Consider the following 21427-nt stretch of genomic DNA (forward strand, 5'->3'; position numbering starts at 1 on the left):
TTAACCTCTGGCTGTTTGCTGGTGGATCCGCCTGACTTAACCGCAGCTCAGATCTTCCCGGGAGCTGGCGCTGACTTCCCCGCACCCGGGCATTTGTGCACGCTGCCATGCTGAATTATTTTTAGGCGATGGAATCCCTTCTCCTCCCTCCCAGCTCAATCTTATATGGAAGTTGAATCGTAAAATGCAGAAGCATGGTTTTATTAACGTCATTTAGTTCATATATAGCAACTGTATTACATCTGCACAAGGAAATGAAACCAAAGAGCTGTTCTGTTTGACACGTAAGCTTGAAATCAACAGCTAAGGGGGCACAGGTAAGCTTTGCTTTTCCCCTGATTGCCTAAGATACGGTATATTTAACATTCATAGTAATTACTGTTTATAGGAGTCGGTGTGATAAATGCCTGATTGCTCCTATCCCCACCCCCGCCACTGGTTTTGGTTCTGCTTTTCATTTTAATTCCCAAGATTTCTATCTGCCTCGATATTGCAAGAGCCCTGAAAGTGATTGGAAAACAACGTTTTGTCATCGATTTTTGTTGGAACATTCCATCTCTAATTATATCTAACCAATGCTCACACTCTTCTTCATGAATATTAAAGTCAAATATGAAGGAAGGGGAGCTTAGAGTCAGTGCTGATGTTGCACACGGTGCAGTATCATGACCTGAGCTTCCGTCTGTTATCACATCGTGGAACCAATCTGTGCAGAGCAGCTGCGGCATCCAGACCTGGCATCCGTGCCCCCAACCCGCGGGAGCCACAGAGAGGGGCGCTTGCCAACACCAGGTCACGTGATTAGACCTGTGCACCTGCTGTGTCTCTCCCACAATGACACATGGCTCTAAGATGGCCAGAGAGAAAGGCAAGTCCAGCACGGGTTGACGACAGTGACGCGGAGGAGGACAGCAGCTGACATTCTGAGCACTCCTCCTTGTGGACTCTCGTGACCCAACTGAATCTTCGACGTGACCCTGTGAGGGAGGCTCTGCTTTGCTCTCATTTCCGTATGGAGAACCTGAGGCAGCAGGCACTTGCTTCACTGTTTTAAAGAGGTTGAACCAGGATTCAAACCCAGATAGACAGGAATAGACTGAGATAATAATACAAACATTTCATTCGCTGCCTCTTTCATAAAAGGTTAAAATATTTAAATTTCAACCGGGATGGCGTATGCAATGCTCTTTAAGCCCGTCCATGGCCCACGGGCCGGGCAGCCCTCGCAGGCCTGGTTTCTCACAACTTTGTGCATGACTGGTGGCCAGCGGGGCCTTTAAGGAGCAGGGCGGGTGAGGCAGCGGAGCCCAGGGGAGAAGAATGGGAGCCTGAGCCGTACTTTGTCGGGGGCGTGGAGGGACCCCCAGAGAGCCGAGGAGGAGAAAGTCCCATCTGATGGGACTTGAAGTTTGCTCAGTGTGAAGGTGAGGGCTAGGGAGGGATCTGAGGTGAAGGGCACGTCCCTCTTGCTGGACCTGCAGGGTGGCAGGGTCGTTTTTCAACGGAGCTGATGTTTTCCTTCAGCTGCTGCTTGTTGCAGGTCTGTTCTCAGCAGTGTGGGTGGAGGAGGCCCTCACAGACCTGCCGCACTCACTGGGTTCGGATCCTGGCTCCACGACTTAGTGTCTGGGGGACCGTGAGAAAGTCCGTGAGCTTCTACCCGCCTAAATTTCCTCTTCTGCAAGAAGGGATCGATCACCTATAAGACGTGTAATGAGTTAAGCACATTCCCATATATAAAATATTTAAAATATGCTCTTTCCTGGCACATAGAAGGCCCTTGGTAATGACTTACCCAAGGGGGTGTTATTATTACATCTTAGAGGAGACACAGACGATAAATGAGGATATCATACCATCAGCTGAGGTTGTCCGAAGAAAACTCAAGCAGAGTAGGGAGCTGAGTGACAACAGGAAGTCTATTTAGGAACTTGAGGCAAGAGGTCTCTCTGAAGAGATGCCATTGAGCTGACCCCTGGGATAGTGAATCTGGCCCTAGGTGGAGGGACCCCCAAGTCCAGGAGCTCTGGGCTGGGAATGGGCATGGCACATCCAAGGAGAAGTAAGAGGGTCGGGGACAGAGGGGCAGAAGGGGAGGGGGAGGGGCAAGTCCCAGACCAGATCGCACAACGCCAACCGGCACCTGTCAGTGAGTTTGCATTGCTTGCCAAGGTACACAAGAAGCCATGCCATGTTGTAGGTAAGAGCCAGACTCATGGGATCCTGACCCCACCTCTTCCCGGGGGGTTCTGTCAGTATCTTCAACTGGGAAATGGGGATGATGTCAGTACCTCCCCCTCTAGAGTCGTTGTGAAGAAGTAAATATTTGCAAAGAGTAGGAACAGCTCCCGGTGCCCATCAGGCATCCGTAAGCCTTCGCTGCCCCTGCCGATGCCCACGGTCCCCACCACGCTCATCGTCATCATCTGCGGATTCTGAGCTGGGAAGCAACACCATCTGGATGACCCACGAGTAAAAAGTAGTCCTCTGGCTCCTGTGAGCAGGTTATAAAGGTTGGCCTAGGGCAGCGGTGAAGTGACCCGCGGGAGTGCTGGAGAGAGACCACGGCATCGCACGGAGACGGAAGCAGTGGCTAATGGTTCGGTGTGTGGAGATTTCATACATATTTCACGAGAATATGTACGTGCTGGATCAAGCTAAGTCAAGTCTTTACAACCTACTGCCTGACTGAAGTAGAAGTACTATTGCCAAAAAGGGAAGGGGAAAAAAAAAAGGCAACATCGACAAACACAACTCTTGCACTCTGCCTTCAAGCACATTCCGTGTAAAAGACTTGAGAGGCAGTGCATTCCTCCTGGCTTCTCCTTTGAGATAGCCCCGGTTAGCTAAGAAGACAGCATGGGAAATGCGGTTTCTGCAACAGCCAAATACAATACAGATGTGAAAAACATAAGAAGAGCATTTTCTGTTAATTTTCCCACATGAGAACATTTTTAACATAATCCCATCCGCTTATCTCTGGCTGTCTTTGGAAAGGAGGGACATACTGGACAGACACACTGAAAACTAATCCATGGGAATTCCTGATCTAGTAAGCCCACTCTCCAGGACAACCCTGTTCTGGTTTAAAATGTTTCTTGTTCCAGCTGCTGGCCTCTGTGGGAGAATTTTGCTCTGAACCATTGTCCCTGGTAACATTTTCCTAATTTTTTTACTGGGCACACATAAATAGGGCAAAGAATCAGAGGCTCTCTATAAAACGAAGAGTACCTTTGAATCGTGCTCTTTCAAGAAATAAAAATGGCTCCCAGTACAGTGTGACTGTTCAGACATTGAACTGAGAGCTTTATGGCTACCAATGGATTTAGTGTGACCAATTACCTAACTTCAGTTATTTCTATAAAACGTGGATGATTTTTACTATATCCCCAGACTACCTCTACCGGCATCACTTTATACTTGCTTGCAATAATTTGTTCTGCTTCAAAATTTAACTTAAATAATGGGAACCAGCATCATTGTCTTCAATAAAACAAAGCCACTGTTGCTCTCCACAGGCTGGAGAGACTGGTAGAACGTAAGAGTCACAACGGGGTGATTCACAATGGAATAAGTATAGCTCAGGGACTCTGTTTACAGTGGCATGTGGACAGAAGCCATGCACGTCCACACAAGATGGAAAATGGGCTTTTGACTTTGGACAACCACAGCTTAGCTCCAACACATTCTGGTGCTCTGGGCTGAGCCATGAGGGTAACCAGCCTAGAAACCCTCTCCCACTTTGAACTGAAACAGAGATAATGCAACACTGTTAACTGAACAGCCAGTCTAGTATCAGATGCTCAGTTTAGATGTAGCCAGCACCACTCATGAGTCTTTCAAACACTTTACGGAAGCTTGTTGCCTTTCACCTTCAAAACCGTGCCTCCTGCCCGCACCTCAGAGCACGCCCGATTTCGGCTGTCTCTATCTCCCGGATTGCAATCTCTAAGACCCCAAATGAACACACTGTGGTGCACTGTAATGTGTCTTTCCTTATTTGGGAAAACAAATGAGTGTCTTTAAAGTCTAGCCAGATACAGGTAATGGAGGTGACCCTACCCCTTCTCTCCTTTCTTAAAAAAAAAAAAAAAAAATTAGCAAAGGTTTATTATCCTAAAACACATTATTTTTCTTGCATTAAATACAGTCTTGAAAGAAAATTGAAAATGAAGAAAGTTTTCCATAGAAACTACTATTCAGGAGCGTTATCTCCCAGGTCTGCTAAACTCATCTTGATTATTCCCAGCAGTCTCAGGACGAAGGCTGACAGTGGCCGAGGCTCAGTCAGTCTCTTCTTTCCTGGAGACACACCTAGGATTGCACCCACTTCAAGGGCTACTCTTCTCAGTGTCTGCTTCTCAGGTGTGGCTAAATAAATTCTAGGAAATGAGAAGTAGGAACGTCACTCCCTCCCCGCTCCCCCCAGGAGAAGGAAAGGATGCCCACCCTCACTCTGCTGCTCCTCTCCCCCAGCCCGTGGCTTGCATGCCACGGCCACAGCTCCAGGAGTCAGCCTGGACCCTAAGAGGGTCTCGGAGAGCTCTTGTCAGGATGCAGAAGCAGAAAGACAACCGGAGCTGGGGTCTGATGGCCGCATGATGACACCGTACCAGTGTGGTCTGCCTGCATCTGGAGTTTAATGTGAGTGAAAAATCATCTTTTATCTGGCTTCAGCCCTGATATGTCCTGTACGCATCACTCATAACCCCATACAATTACTAAGCAATATCGGTGTTAACACTACACCCTGCGAAGTGCCGATGTCAGCCTTTAAGCGTGCTGTGAGGTACAAATTATGATCCCCATCCTACAGATGAAAGACCTGAAATTCAGGAAGATCAAGTGACTTGCCCGAAGGCACAAAGCCTGTAAGAGCCTGAGCCGAGATGTGAGACCAGCTTTCTCTGCCTTCAAAGCCCCTTAGAACCTGACTATTCTGTCTCTGGCCCAAGGCCTAGTTGGTCCTATTGACGTGGGTGAAACTTAGTTCTCAAAATAAACGTGGAAACAGAAAATTCCAGTTTTTTATTATTGAAATGGCTACTGATTCAACTTGTCCAGTAATTCTGGACTGCGCCCCGTATATAGGGCACCGGCCCATCAACACGGGAGGCTTTATGACTTGGCCGCGATTGTCAGGATGCCTGGAACCTACAACCTGCTCAAGGGCCTTAAAGGTGGAGATTAAAGCAAAAGAATGGGATCTGAGTCATAAGCAAAATGCTGCAAGGTCAAATGAATAAATACTTCATTATATTTCCTCAAAATGACACATCGGTCCTATCTTGTCTTTATAAATGTTACGCTGCATTTGCAAAGACCTCGTAGGTAGACCGCCTTGCTTTGCGACCTTTCCTGAGTAGACAGAAACATCACAACTACTCACAAATAGTTATCTGGAGCTAATTAATTTTAAAAACAAATTTTAGGGGCGCCTGGGTGGCTCAGGAAGTTAAATGTCCAACCCTTGATTTCGGCCCAGGTCATGGTCTCAGGGTCATGGGATCGAGCCCCATGTCAGGTTCCGCACCGAGTGTAGAGTCTGCTTGGGATTCTCTCTCTCTCTCCCCCTCTCAGCTTGTCTCCCCAACCCTGCCTGTGCACACACAGGTGTGTGCTCTCTCTCTTTCTCTAAATAAAAAAAAAAAAAAAAAACATTTTACAGAAAAAAAATGTGTATTCAATGGGAAATGGGTACATTTCAGTGTTTCCTAAGAAGTGGAGTGGGGTCACCAGAAGTGAGGGTCTGGGGCCAGACGGATGGAGACTCTGGAGTAGCCCTGGGACCCAGTGTGGGGGTTTCAGCATCTCCCTCAGCAGGAATTTGGCCTCGAGAATGCTCCCCCACCCTCATCCCAGGGGTTCAGATATACTCATCCCTGATCCCTTGGATTAAAACACACACACACACACACACACACACACACGTGTCATGGGGGCACACATTCCCTCATTTTCACTGTGAAATACTGAACAGGACAGACTTGACCGCTGCTTATGGTGGCAAGTACAAGCTGCCCTGGGCCCAGACAGGGCACTTGTCCCAGAGAGTCAGGACCCCACACAGACGGCTCCCTGCTGCTTCTGGCAGTTACTATTTCGTGGGCTCAACCCCCTCGGCTGGCTCAGAAACAAATACTTCTTTGCACAATTCCACGTCTTCCATCGGCACCAGGTGAAAATGCACCCTGGGCAGCTCCAGAACGAGGATCCTCTGCCAGGCAGGTCCACCGTCTGGGAAACGGTCTTTTATGTTATGGCGGTGAGACTTCCGAATCTCTTCCCGTAGCTGTACGTCACGGAGCAGAGAAGATGAAACCATCCAAGCCTCTGCCACTCAGGACTAACGTACTAGCTACCGTGACAGTTTCACGGTTCTCAGGGAGCACCAAGTTCATCTCGGGCGTCCCCACATCGGTTTCCTCTTCAGGACTTTCTCGGCTTCCTATCCCGTCTCCCTCTTAGAGCTGACTTGGGAGGCAAGGGAGGGGGCATCTAGAAACTGGATCCTTCAGGGATCCCATAGGATGCGGTCCCCAAGCGCGGAGGCCTGAGGGGGGGGGCGGGGGGGTCCCTCTCTTCCCAGATGTCTCCCACACGGACACTCCCAACTCCACACACCTTGGTTCATTCTCAGACCCTCAGAGACCATTTGGCCAAATCCCAGGGTGGTTGTCTGGCCTCTTGGCCACTTGACTATTCTCCAAATAATTATTTCTTTTTACTTTTTTTTTTTTAAGAACAGCTTAATGACTATTCATTGAGAACCAAAACCAGCAACTTTCCCTTTGAGATACTTCCTCCCTGTTAACGCGAAGTCTTTGAGAGCAAACTGTGTTTTTAACTACATGGAATTCAGCTTCTTTTCTCTCTTTCTTGGGTCCAAGCTCCACTGCCCGGTCTCTCAGTCAGCAGTTCAGTAAATATACAGGGACAGCGGCCAAGTTCCAGGCGCTGGGACAGGCACCAGGAAGCCAGAACAGAGTTAGACCACGTGGTGCCAGGGTTGTAAGCGTCATCTTCCACACGGACGATCTGGGTACGTCCCTAACTAGCCACACACACACGCAAAAATACTCACGATAAAAAGCAGCGTCATTTCCGTAAGACTGGAAAGACTAGGAGTCCACCTCTTACAATATCCTCTCCATTGCCAGGGACTCAAACCATGCTGGAAACCCCAGCTCGGAACCTCCAGTGACAGGCGTTCACCAGGGAAGACAGCGTTTGTGCGGCAGAGGGGGAGCTCTGGGAATTCAGAGACTCCAGCACCTGTGTGGGGCACGCAGGAGACACGCAAGGAGCGTGTCTCAGGATACAGGATAGGCAAAAACCCATCAGGGCTACTGTTTCAGTCCATACAAATTTCACCCGTGTCTGCTGATTTCTGGCTTCTTCGATAAAACTAAAATAGCCAGAGTGTACTGAGGGCTTGGGAGGTCGACCTCCCTTTCATAACATCCACATTTTCAATTCTCACGACTCCACGAAGAAGGGGTGAGGAGGATGGCTCCCATTTTACAGAGGAGGAAGATGAGGCCCGGGGAAGGCAGCAGCAGGTTCGAGGGCACCCGGTGTGAGTGGGACCCGGCCAGCTGGTGCGGAGCATGTGTGTGTGTGGTGCCCTAGAGACCCACGTTGTTCTCTCCCCGACCCACAAGGAAGGCCTCTCTGAAGCTCGTGTCCCGCCATCCCTGCCAGATGCATCAGGGGTCCTTCCCGTACCCTCGCCTGTGTCTGTGGGGGCACGTCCCTACACCAGGCTCGCCAGGTGCAAGCTGGCCCCACCCAGGTGCAGGCCGGTGGTGCCGCTGCCTGGAGAAGGGGTCTTAGTCCGTGTGGGGGAAACAGCAGGGCAGGTGGGCCGATGTCAGGTGGGGTGGGCTGAGGCCCTGAGGCCCTGAGCTCTCCTTGCTCTCTGAATGCAAGAAGATTTGCCTTGACGACCCCAGGCCAGAAGTCAAGACCTCTGGAGTCCGAGTGTGTCTGATGGAGTCAGACCTGGGAAGAGAGCACTGAGCACCCTCACCCTCCAGAGAGGCTCCCCAAGCCCTGAGCAGCCAGGCCTCTCTCCTCCAGGGCCCTCATCACTGTCTTCAGTCATTGTCACTCAGGTCCCGCACCGCCGCGTCTCAGCTCGGAGAGACCGGGGTCTACCAGCAAGCTCTGCGTGCAGGGCCTCTCACACGGCCAACTTTCAGAAGCTGAGGTCTGACACTGAGTGTTCCCACTGAATGCGCATGGGCTCTGGTGGGTTAGATTATTCCTGCCAAATGTGACGGGCATCGAAGCAGGGAGGCCACGAACGGGCGTGCGCGGGGGCGCCCAGTGTATCCATGCCCAGCCGGAGCCCCAAGATAGCCATACGGGGTTGTTTCTATCTCCAATACTCCGTTTATAGAGGGGGCTACACACAGAGGCTCCTGGCCCAGGGTCACAAAGAACTCAGGTGAACTCAGGTTCAGTTAACTTCACGCTCGACTTCCTATAGTACAACTAATGGTATACAACTTCTAGTGGTTTCTGGAAACAGCTGAAAAAGCAGCAGACCCAGAGACCAAGGCCCGTGTACTGGTGACTCATGGATGTGCTCCACTAAGAGAGGCACGGGGAACACAGGGCAGGGAAAGGCGGGGATCGGGAGGAAGCAGACACGGGTGCATTTCAACAAAGGTCCCCCAAGAAGGGGGCTAGCCTACTCCTGCGGGGGACTCTGGGACATGAGTTACATCTCAGCTTGTCCCCTCCTGGCACAGGCTTCCCTGTCCCTGTATAAGAATCCCAGGTGCGGACAGCAGTGGGGACAACTGCGACGGACAGTGGGATTCAAAGGCTCGGGCAAGTTCCAATCTTAAACAAAGTGCTTGCAGCAGCCAGTGGTGGCCCTGCAAAGCCAAGTGACAGGTGCCACGGAGGGAGAGCACACCGCAAGGGTGCGGGAGAAGCATGGCAACGGGGAAGGTACGCGTGTGTACGCAGTTGTGAGAAGGGCGCTCAGATGGGGAGCTGGTCATTTCGATGCGGTGGGACAACACCTTCCCGGGAGCTGCATCGGCTCTTTCTGCCCATCTCCTGGACCCGAGCGGAGGGAAGGAGGGACAGGCATTCAGAGTGGAAGGAACAGTGAGAGCAGAGGCAGAGACAGAGCTGCCTGGGGAGGGCTTCCAGAGGACGGCCTTGTAGGGCAAGCAGGCTTAAAGATGACATCTCAAGGACAAAGGAGAAGCGACACCAGGCTTGGCCCAGGGACAGCGGGGTCACAGGGCCAGCTGGCAGAGCAGACTCCTGTCCTGCCCAGGGTCAAAACAGAGGGACCTGGGCCTTAGCGGTTCTGAGGTGACCGCTGCTCTCAGAGGCTGAGCGGGTGGGAGCATAATCCTGGCTTCACCAGAAACATCCTTCTGGTGGCCCTGAGCAGCCCTCTCCTCCGGACCCAGGGACTACTCAGAGCCTGGGAGTGTGACTGTTGGACCTGCTTCGTATTCCCCATGAAAACAGGCATATCTGATAGGTGCACTTTAATGGATGCTGAAAAGAAATTAGATTCATTCATTTAAGGAATAAATGCCCCCCGCCCCCTCCATGATGAAACTCTTAAATGCTTCTACTTAATGGAAATCACCTCTCAAAACAGCACTAAAACTAATCATGGTAATTTTTATACATTTCCACAATTTCCATGCTATCTTCTCTCGGGCTTCGTTGTGCCCTGCTCAACAGCCTGAAGTTGTCCTCCATGACTTCAGTGGTCATCCCTCCCCACGCCATGGGAATATTTTCTAACACCTTCAGGGAGGAAGAGACAGCAAAAGCTATGACATAGCACCATCGTAGTGGAAGGAAATCGTCATGATTAAGCAAGTATAATACTTATCCATAGGCACAGCCTTGACCTCAGGAGACAAGAGATGACCATCTGGTAGACCCATGAAAGGTAAGCAAGGCTCCGAGGCAAGAGAATCACGTTTTAAAATTTCTCACTTCTGGTTTCTTTTCCTGTCACACCTGAAGCCTCGCATATTAAGTGACCAAAATTCATCCCTGTGTCTCTTGGGTCCCAGGTACGTTGCTTTGTTGGAGGCACCTGAATGGTTTGGGGACAGCACAGAGATGTCCTGGCCTCGGCGGGCTTACGGGACCGCCTGTAATTTACATTTTGCTATTTCTGGTGGTGACCAAGGTGCTGTGGACTTCGGATTCTCACTGGATGCCAGGCCAAACACCCCCCACTGCCGCCATTATCTATAGAATGGAAGCCCCCTTTCTGCCCTGCCCCCAGTTCCAGGAGCAGATGGGACACCGGTCACTGTGGCTGTGAAGTCAGCTGACTGCATGTGTGTCTGTTCTGGAATGCTGGGATCTTTCCAGAATGCCTGGGGGACGATCCCTTCTGAGTTCAGAGCCATCACAGTCTATTCTATGAGATACGCAGCTCACTAGACAAGAAGAAACCTTCCCCAAGTTATCTTTTCAAAACATACTGAAAAAAGAAAACACAATGGTGGGCAGGGAATGCTGCATTTCACATGGGGCATTATTAGTTTTCTCTTATTTACAGAATCCAACCATAAACGTCAAGCCCGGAAAATTCGACGAACATTTGTTTCGCATCAAGAATGAGTATCTAATAAATCGTCTGCTTCACTAAAACTGTGGCTACCAGGGGACAGCTACGTTGAAGAAGACAGCAAAAATGTCTAATGCTGCCACTTCACTTATGAGACAACATCTCACATTTGAACAAAGTAGGGTTTGTGTCTCTGGAATGTTCTCATTTCATTGAGCCAACCCACGGCAAGGAAGCCTGCATGCTTGGTCGGCGCGACTTGACACCCTGGCCCCTGGCCCCACCGTTTCTCTCCCCCTTTGGCTGCCCCTTCATCTCTCCCACCCTGTGCTCACCCCTGCGCCACGCAGGCCCCAGTCTTTTTGCTACATCTGCCCATATCACCCTTCCCTACCTTCTGTAGGCTGAGCCAACCTCTGCTCCCAATTCCAGATCATACTTGGGACCCCCCATCTCAATGTCTACCTCTGCTGGACTTGTGGGACACTTCTCCACCTCCCTCGGAGGACTGTGAGCTCCTCCAAAGCAGCAAGGTGGCAGCCTCCCATCCCCAGCGCTGTTACCCAGGGACCTGCATGGGGCAGAGTGCTGCTAAGTGAACCACCACTGTGTGCACAATGGAGACACGGACCCCAGCCAACAGGTACCGTGAGCTTACTCAGTACCAGGCACTGTTCCAGGCATTTCCTTGCATAATTCATTTGATCCTTAGCACAAACCTGGAGGTAGGTACCTCTTACAAGCCCCACTATATGGGTGAGGAGCCCCAAATCAATCCATCAATCCATCAAACTGAAAAAACCTTTCTAGTGTTGATGGGCAAGTGTTGGAAGCAGGGCTGGGGCCAGGAAAGCCCAGAGCCCGGTTCTCACCACTACTGAATTCTGCATCTCTAGACAAGGTAAGCTTTTTCTTTTCTGCTTTAGAGATAAACAGGACAAAACAGCCAAATGAAACCATTTGTGCCTTCAAGACCACTCCATTGTGTCCCTGCACGACACAAGAGTGTCAAAGACAACATTAAGTCCCACACGCTTTGACTCCTTTGGGTTGTTTCTCAGTATATCATACTTCATGGTCTAAACATCTATTTTCCTTTCTTTCTGCTTCCTTAGAACTATGAGCGGGTGAAGGAAATCCTGTCTGGTTAACTGTGTGCAGACATGACCTTACGCACTGCCTCCATCACCACACCTGCAGACGGCACCTCACCCGGAGTGGAGTACATGTCCCTCCCCTTGAAGGTGGACAGCCTTGCACCCGGCCTTGACCGTTGCCATGTGGGGATGTGGGGAAGGGACCCTGTGCCAGTTCCCAGCCAGCCTGTCAAGAGTCCGAGGGTCTCCCTTCTCCCCCAGCCCCACCGCCCCTCTCTTTCCGTGAACTGAGCCACGGTGTTAGAGGTTGGCCCACCCAACTGGAGAAGGAAACCCAGCAGCTCCCTCGAGAGTCCGGCCACGCCAACCGAGGATCAGACACGTCTGATGTCATGATCTCCGACAATCCATCCTGTCTGCAGAAATCTCGCAGAAAGCAGCACGTGAACGACCTGGGCTGAGCCCAGCCGGCTCAAAACATCGAGAATAAATCGCGGTTTTAAACCACTAAGTGTCGGCGTGCATGGCAGTGTGGGGACATCTATCTGAAAATAATGCAACCGGAAATTCTCCTCGAGGAAGAAATCACCACCACTCCCTTGCTCACTCATGGGGTAACCCTTATGGTGGTGGTTGCTGGCCTCCACGTTAGCCTTCCACTTTGAACAGTACGTTCCTCTATATTCCGCGGGCATAGCAAGTGTGCCCCAAGTACCCCGTGTCAAACCAGACCAAAGAAGAAAAAAAAGGTTTCTTTTGTTTTTGTTTGGTTTTGTTTTGTTTTTCCTCCCCCTAAACTGCAATTCATTTGTCTTTGTTTCTGTGTGGCAAAGTGCTCCTCTCCCCAAGCCCCTCCTGGGCTCTACCAGCAGCTGGATGTCAGGCCGCTCTCTGGTCCTCATGGTGGTGGGTGGGGACCGCCAGCTCTAAGAGAAGGCTCCACAGATGAGGGAATGGATCTCGGGCTCTAGAGTCATAGGGAAGGAACGGAGCCCTTGTCAGGAACCTGGGGATGGCTGTGAGCAGGTGGGCTGGGGCATGGATCCTGCCCGGATTCCAGGTCCTAGCTTCATCCCTGAGGACGAACCCAGCCCTGCAGCCCTGACTGTGTGGCCACTCACAGGTCAGACTGATGGACACCGACACTGGGCCGGTTACTCTCCTGGAAACTGACATGTGTAATCTCTGTGGATGTAAAATGTCCTTCTCCATTATAATCTCCAAGACAAGAACACTGCAGAGGACGGGCTCTGTATCCTCACTTTTCAAGTAAGGAAATTCAATTTCCAGTTGCCAGTGCCTTGGATCACACAGGAACATGTGGCGATGGCAGGATTCCTACCCCCTCTGCCAATCAAACCAATCTCCTTCTGGCAAGAAGTGGATGAGGATGGGGCGCTACCCAGGCAGGGGTGAGCAGGGAACCGCAGGCTTCCTGAGGGCACACAGGACACGGGGGACCAGGTGCCCACCGTTCTCAGTCACCTGATTCCTTCCCTGGAGAGAGGAGCAGCGCGGAAGACAAGCACACCCTGGGAATGGGGTGACTAGCCTAGGACTCGACGCTGAACTCTGCCTAGAGTCCGAGGAGGAGCAGGTGGTCTCCAGCGTCTTCTATATCTAGACCACAGGCTCTGATCAACCTGCTGCCCACGGACCACCATCAGTCCTTGATGTCGTCCTGTGTGGTCTGGGTAGGCTGCTCGTTCCCACACCGTCCACACCCCTGCAGGGGGAACTAAGCAGACTCTGGCGGCTCCATCCCCAGCCTGGGGGGATTTCAGTGCCTGTAATTCCATTCACCATAGTATCACTGCCCATAACAAAGTGACCCAATTGCCAGGGAAATTCCAAAGGAAATTCTTTGAAGGGTAGCTACGACCAGAGCTTTCGACTCTACCAGTTTTGTTTTCTTTTGTTTTTTTTTTTTTTTTTTTTTTTTTTTTTTTTTTTGTCTATACCAATCTTCACTACAGCTATTTGTATCTTTAAAGTTAAGCAGATTTTCCATAGTTCTTTTTATCTCCTTACTTTCTCTTCCATCCATACAGGTTTTTTGGTTTTGTTTTTAAAGATTTTATTGATTTGAGAGAGAGGGAGAAAGAGAGAGAACAAGCAAGCTACAGGAAGGGTGAGAGGGAGAGAGAGAGAGAGAAGCCGACTGCCCACTGGTCAGGAAGCCCACCACAGGGCCCAATCTCAGGACCCCGAGATCACGACCGGAGCCAAAGGCAGACACCTAACTCACTGAGCCCCCCAGGAGCCCCTTCCGTCACTTCTCCTTGTGAGGATGTGACTGATCTACACATTTACCTAAATACACTAATGTAAGTATTTCCTCTTGGTGCCTATCCTTACCTCTTACGTAACAAGCTCTTTATTTTGGACTCAACACTCCGTTACACGAAGCACCTGCTGCTGGGAGTCCTGGATCCCACTAATAACGCAGCCTCCTCCAAGTCAGAACCTGGGCTGTCCTTGGCCATCCTTCTCCCCAAGCTGGGAGTGTTGATTCTGACTCCTCCTTGAGCCTGGGAAGCACTACCACACCTGCTAACTTACTCAGTCCCTGTGACTAGCTGCTTATCGGGATTGACAACAGGATGTCAGTTGCCATCGTCTTCCTCCCCGACTGGACTCCAGCCAACCCTTCACAGCCAGGTTTTTCCCTGGGAGAGTGTGTTTTCCTTCAGCCAGGTTCCCCTTGCAACAACATACACACATGGCTACACCACGAGTGGGCCTCCCTTTCCAAACTCATCCAACATCCAACACGATTTACTGAATGTCGCTCTGAACGCTGCACTCTGCTCTGCACGGGCATGGAGTCACAGCTGATGGTCCACCCGTGGAAAACAAGGGCCCCGCTGCCCTCTTCCTGCTCACCTGTCTGCCCGACGATGGAGGCGCTCAGTCTGTGGGGGATCCTTGAGGACACCTTCAAGGTCACTCGGATCTGGTAATACCTAAGGAAAGAACAGAGAACAGGCAGATGAAGACCAGACTCCTTACTGTTGGCTTCTTCTAAAAGTGCCTAGACTTCATCTTAAAGGCCAAAGGGAACCAGGGAAGTGTCTAGCAGTGTGCACGGTCGCTTGGCGTCAAGGAGGGACCGTGGGAGAGGGGTAAGACGGAGCCAGGATAGAGACAGGAAGTTGCGTTGAAGTGAGATCATTGGAGACATATGCCAGGTTGGTGGTATCGCGGAGAGGGAGAGATGGGATGGCCATAGAGCACAGGTGCATTAAGGGGCATGGCTTCTGTTTAGTCAGGAAAGTCCTTCTATGGGAAAATAAAGCTTTAATGCACACTGCGAAATCCATACATAAACTGAGTTGCTGTCAGGTTGTAACACAAACTCTTCCTTTAGAAACACAGCAGCTGGGCTGTCATTCCTGGGGGTCTTACCAACCACTTTTCCAGCACATTTCTGGGCCCTTATTTGTAAGACGCTACTCCCATTTCCAAACTCCATCATTTCAGGACATCGTGCAGGTTCCCAGACTATCAGTAACCCTCCTAGCTGCTCCCCTTCTGCCACAGATGCAGAAGCACTTGCCCCAGGTCCCTGCCTGGGCAGGTAATGGCTCTTGTGCTCGCAAGCACTCAGGAACAGTCCTGGCGCCATACTGTTCTCCCCTCCCACCAATGTCAAGCCCACTGTGAGAGGGGATGTGAATTAAAACAATGTGAAATAGAAGCAAAATGAACCATGAACTCATGGAACTCTGCTGGTTCATCGAGCTTATGGCTTGGGAGACACTGTACGGTGAATATACTCATAGAAGGCTCTGTTGACAGGCTTGTGTTTGTCATGTGTGTGTGTGTTTGTGTGTGTGTGTGTGTGTGTGTGTGTGCATGTGTGAGAGAAGCCGAGGAGATACGGAGCAAGGCACCAGTGCTGGATTCACAGCTGGAGTTCGGGTGACATCATTTGGGAGCTGTGTGCTTTTGTATACACCATACAACTTCTCTGAGCATGTTTCTGTATCTGTAAAATTAGGACTATGAAAGAAAGAAGGAAAGAGAAAGAAAGAAAGAAAGAAAGAAAGAAAGAAAGAAAGAAAGAAAGGAAAGAAAGAGCTATGACATCTGCTTCCAGGAAAGATGGAGTAGACACACTTTTCCCCACCCCCTCCCCACTACATACAACTGAAACTTCTAGACGGTGTATATAAAATAAACAAAAGATTTTTACAGATGAAAAGAAAGCCAACAGTCTAAGAACCCAAGGTCCAGAGGGTGAGTTCTCTGCATTTCTGCCTTGTAAATCCCAGAGAGAAACTAACCACCCAGAAATTCTAATGGCTGCAGATGAAAACAAATAAACAAAAAAACTCTAACAAAAATGCCCATTTTTTTCTAGACAAAGTGCCAGAAAAGAGGCAACCTCGCAAGACAGAAAATTTTTAGACAATAGTGGTTGTACTTCAGCCATAGTACGCAGAAAAACTGTGGCCTCATCTCCATCCATACGAGCAAAATCCACAAAAGAGCTTTGATGTCCACCACTGCCAACCTTGAACGAGGCAGCTTCCTCACCTGGCAAAGGTAAGATCTTTGAGGAGGGAGCCGGATTCTCACTACTAACAGACAGTGATGAGAACCCCACCTTTTCTAAGTACAGACTATGTGGGGGCCTGAGTTTCTACCCCCACCCTGCAGTGATGAGGGCACACGTTTGCTCAAATGATTTCTGACCAAGGTTCAAGAGCCATTCAATGGAGGAAAGGTACCCTTCCCAATCAACGGTCCTGAAGCGATTAGTTATCTATCCATAGGGAAAAACCAAGTCAAACCAGAACCAAACAAAAAGCTCACCTTCTACAAAAATTAATTCAAAGGGGATCAGAAACTTGCATGCAAAATGTAAAACAACTAAACCTTCGGGAAGAAAAGTAAAAGAAAGTTTTAAGATCTAGGGATAAGTAATGAGTTCTTAATCCACACCGAAAGCGTGATCCACACAAAAAACTGAAAAACTGGACTTCACCAAGACCTAAACACCTGTGTTCTGCTGTGTGTACCATTGAGAGGCGTGTCAGACGAGCCACATGGTGAGAGAAAATATGGACCAGACACAGGCAGGTGACCCTCGTTACTTACAGATTCCGTAAGTGTGGACTGACCTATGTGGTAACACTTATCTACATCCCCACACCCGGGACTCGGGGGCTCTGCAGCCACTCAGATGTGCCTCCAGATGTGCCTCCAAATGTGTGAGTGCTGACACCCCCGTGCACCTGTTTCACCTGAGCTCAAGCAGGACCACACTACCTCTGTTTTCAGTTCCCATGCTGGAAACACATGTCCTCTGCAGTCTATTTAGTGCCACTTCTTTTTCTTTGCATTTCTGGGCTTTTTGTGGGTTACTCTGCTACTGAAAATGCCCCTCGTGTAGAGCAGAAGTGCTGTCCCATGTCCCTAAGTGGAGGACACCGGCAAAGACAGTACATTAGATGAGCTGCGCTCGGACCATGCCCCGGGCCATGAGTTCAATGCTAGTAGATCAAAGATAGATAGATAGATAGATAGATAGATAGATAGATAGATAGACAGACAATAGAGTGATAAAGACAAAGATGATGGATTCATGGTAGATGATAGATAGAGGATAGAGAAATATATAGATGATGGATGATGCAGAGATAGACAGACAGATAGTGCTGCCTAATACAGAAACACACTTCAATCAAGTTACGTCTTGATCAGCTGATAAAACACACCGTGACCAAGGGCTCCCAGCCCCTCACTCTCTTTCCTCGGGGAGCAACAGCTCATTACATGGAGGCACTTGACGACCATCGAGAAATCCATGGGGGAAGCACAATCACAAACCAGCTCACAAATCTGTGTGAGGGAGACTGAGGCAGGATGGACGCTTCCCGCCCGTCCACAGGAGACGCTGCTCCTTGGCTGTCGCTAATCACCACTGTGCAGAAAGGCTGACTGTGTGTTGCTAGACCTTTTGGGATTTTCAAGGGAAGACAGAAATTTGGATCTTTAATAAAACATCTTTGAAATGTGCTGTTCCCCAATTAATGACAATGACAAGAGGCATAACTGCTCCGTTGTTGACAGAACGGAACGCATGGACCCGCGGACTCCCCACGCGCCCATCACCAGCAAAGGCTGATGGACACAAACACAGGAGGTCGCTTCTGGTGCTTCCTTAATGAAAAGACCCATGCAGTTCAACAGTCTCATCCCACCGCCACCACCGCCGGTTTTAATATTCTAACTGCTTCTTCTCTGAACACAAAATGGGTCACCCCTTCCCCGAGGCGATCTGTCACTTTTCTACCAGGCGGTGCTTGGAGCAGCTGGAGTTGCGCTCAAGGCTTACCCAGCACCACCTGCCAGAGCCTGGACGGAGAATGTCACGGAGGCAATCCTGTTGCAGCCTCTGTAAATCCTCTGTGGGAGAAAGCGTCATCTCAGGGGCTGCCCGGAGAAGACGCTGGAAATATGGAACCACTTATCCAGTAGCAAAGGGCAGTCAACATTCTAATCCAGAGATAAGTGTTTTTGTTTTGTTTTGTTTTGTTTTGTTTTGTTTTGTTTTTTAATTTTTGGCTGCAACACCTGATGGGAATCACGTTTTATTGCATAGATTAAATCCTTTTATAACCAATTCCAAAACACTGCCCGAGTTCCTATTCCTTAAAACCCCTTGACGTTCCCGAATCTCACTTCAAGGAACCAGTCATCATTTTGAACTTCAGACGCGTTAGAGGCACAGGTTTAAAAGAAATGTGTCAATTAGGCCGGCCCGATTGGGCTCTGGCCTGATTAAACAGAATGCTTAAACCCCTTTAGTTAATTCTCTTGTATCTGACATGAATGTCTGCCAGGTCATGAATCCATAAACCACATGTCCTACCTGGCATACATGGTATCGGTTGATCCCTGCAGGAAACCTTTGATCTCCTTACTATCATTTCCATCTTCAAGATGAACCCCCTCCCACCCCGGGGATGAAGGGATTTGTCCACGTTCGACACATTCAGTAAATAGTGTTAGCACATCTCCAGGCATGGCCCTACTACTTCCCACATGGATTTCCTTTAACCACCTTCAATCCTCCTTCTTCCAGCCGGGGTCATTCACGAAGATGCTATGAAGAAGGGAGCAGCTGGCTCCAGTCCTTGGGAGGTGAGCAAGGGGTGGGGGAGGGAGTTGCAGTAAGGGCGGAAGGAGGAAGTGGAGCCCGGGAGGGGGGACCCTTCGGGCACTGTGCCAGCATGGTCGTCTGGATTTGCAAGTGACTCTTTTTGGGATAAAAATATATTTACTCATGTTTAATCTTACGGGCTTCCATCTGTGAGAATGGCATAAACTATGCCCTTTACATAACGTGGTAGGCAGAATAATGCCCCTTCCAAAGACAGTTGTGTCCTCTACTCCAGAACCCACAACAGAGAATTAAGGTTGTAAGTGGAATTAAGGATGCCGACCCCCTGGCTTTGAAATGGGATTATTCTGCATTTCCTAGGTACATCCAAGGTAACCACAAGGGTTCTTCCAAATGGAAGAAGGGGGTAGGAGAGAGAGTGAGAGGGTAACATGATACAAGAAGGTCCCTCCCTGCCCCTGCGGCCTTCAAAGATGACGGATGCCATCAGCCCGAAAATGCAGGTGGCCTACGTGCCCCGGAAAAGATAAGGAGACAAAGTCTTCCCTAGAACCTCCGCAATGGAATACAGTCCTTGTAACAACCACGTTTTAGCCTAGGGAGTTCCATTTCAGACTTCTGACCTCCAGAGTTGTTATAGATTATAAATCTGTGTTGTTTTGACCACTTAGTTTCTGGCAATTTATTATAGTAAACTAGTACATACAGGCTTTCAGATTTCTTCCTCGTGACAAAGCTAATGCTGGAGTGACTATCCCATGTTAACAACAGACAAACTGACTCCGAGAGGTTAGGTAATTTTCCTGCAGTCACATGGCTAGTTATTGGAAACTCTAGGGATTAAAATGCAGGGTGGTTTGAGTAAACCAGGCTCTTATCTGGGGAGGCGAATGCAGGTGTTTTAAACTTCATTAGGCTCCTCTCAGCTCCCACCACTATTATCACCAGGAGTCCAATCCCATTCTCCCTGTGATCACTAATGCATTTCCCTTTGTTTTCTCAAAAGCACCTTTAGAAAAGGAATGCTATCTCGTGCTTCTTTTATACTCTTTAGAGATCTTAGCACTGTGTAAGGAGAGAAAAGCATCGAATAAACATTTGTTCTTGTTTGACTATAGAAATATCCACTGCCACCAGCTGCTGGAGGAGGAGAACCAGGTCCTATTCATCTCTGTATTTCCAGCAATTAACATGGTGCTCGCGCACAGTTGGCATTCAATCAGTGTCAGAGGAATGAAAGAAAGAAAGAGAGATAAAGAAAGAAAGACTGATTGATTCCAGTAACAGAGACTCCTTCAAAAACCATTGGGTTATATAATCCATTCCCAACATCTACAATTCTGTGAGTGACTAAGAATCCACATGCAATTTTTATGAAACTAACAAAGCTAGAAATGATATTCTATAATGGGAATACAGAGATCTATGACATTTTGTTACAATCACTTTCATATTAGGCATGATATGCAACAACTGCTCTGACCCAGAGACAGGTGACCCAACCTTAAAGTACAAATCGCTGTGTTTGGGTCAAAACTGAGACTCTGGAGTCAGAACACCTAGATCCCCCAGCCAAATAGATGAACTTCAAATAGTAACTTTCCTTCTCTGAGCCTCCTTCCTCACAGGTGATGATATCTGTACTAGCCTCACAGAACTGTCACATGCTGCCAATGGGGCGTGCAGGTACAGCCCTTAGTACGACACTCAACCTTTAGTATTTCAGTAAAGAGAAAATATTGTTACTATTAACTAAGACGTATGGAACAGACACCATGCCCCAGCTGGGATCCCAATCTATCCACCCTCGTAGGTGAGGTGAAGCTGGGGGAACGGTGATTGCTTGGGTGGGACAAGGTTCAGAGATGCCTGTGGCACGTAGTACTTGGTAATACAAAATGGCGGACACAAGAGTAATGCTTTGCTCTGACATGGCTGTGCCCACCTGGCTAAGAAATAACCCTCTTTCTTAGAGGCTTCTGAGGCAATAAAGCACGTGGTTATGAGTGTGAACTCTGGAACTCTACACTGACTGGCTGTGTGACTTAACTTGACAATGGAAGACCCACTGGTCCCAGGGTAAATCTCTCTGCCCTAATGGGGAAGACAGGGTAGTTATGTCAATAAGAGAGACCTTGGTTTCTAAAATATCAACTAAAAAAAGACCCAGGAAATGACCAATATATTTTTACTGTACACTCATGAGCTGACTCATCGCTTCTGACCGTGTCCACCCACCGTAACAGGACTACAAACCACTCTGTTGGATCTGATTGGTCTCAACAGCAGCTAATGAGACATTTTCAAGAAAGGTCCACTCTAATATTTCAGCAAAACTTGTCTGGATGCATCAGTATGATCAAAACATAAGGATTATAATAGTTCAGTCAGATGCCACTGATGTTTACTGGGATGACTTTTCTCAATCCCTCATTCCCAACTCCTCACTCATCTGGAGGGGCCAGAGAAAGAAACACACGTAGCTAAAGATACTCACCCCTCCTGACTCCCTTGCAGCTAGGAGAGATTGTGTGATCATCTCTTGGTTAATGAGAGAAAGCCATTCATTGTCTGATGGAGCAAAGAGGAACACTCTTAAAGCAGTCTTGGGTTTCATGACCCATG

General features: G+C 49.2%; 1 protein-coding gene across 1 annotated transcript in view; it reads right to left on the reverse strand.

Annotated features, from left to right (window-relative positions):
• The window catches only part of FAM135B (family with sequence similarity 135 member B), a 275652-nt gene that overhangs the window by 124447 nt on the left and 129778 nt on the right, over window positions 1-21427 (reverse strand). Inside the window, exon 3 of the mRNA XM_004743599.2 lies at window positions 14554-14633. Within this exon, the coding sequence (XP_004743656.1) occupies window positions 14554-14633 (80 nt within the window). The remainder of the gene's footprint in view (window positions 1-14553; window positions 14634-21427) is intronic.

The sequence above is a fragment of the Mustela putorius genome, unplaced genomic scaffold, assembly GCF_011764305.1.
Source record: "Mustela putorius furo isolate JIRA1106 unplaced genomic scaffold, ASM1176430v1.1 tig00000228_pilon_pilon_pilon, whole genome shotgun sequence".
NCBI lineage: Eukaryota > Metazoa > Chordata > Mammalia > Carnivora > Mustelidae > Mustela > Mustela putorius.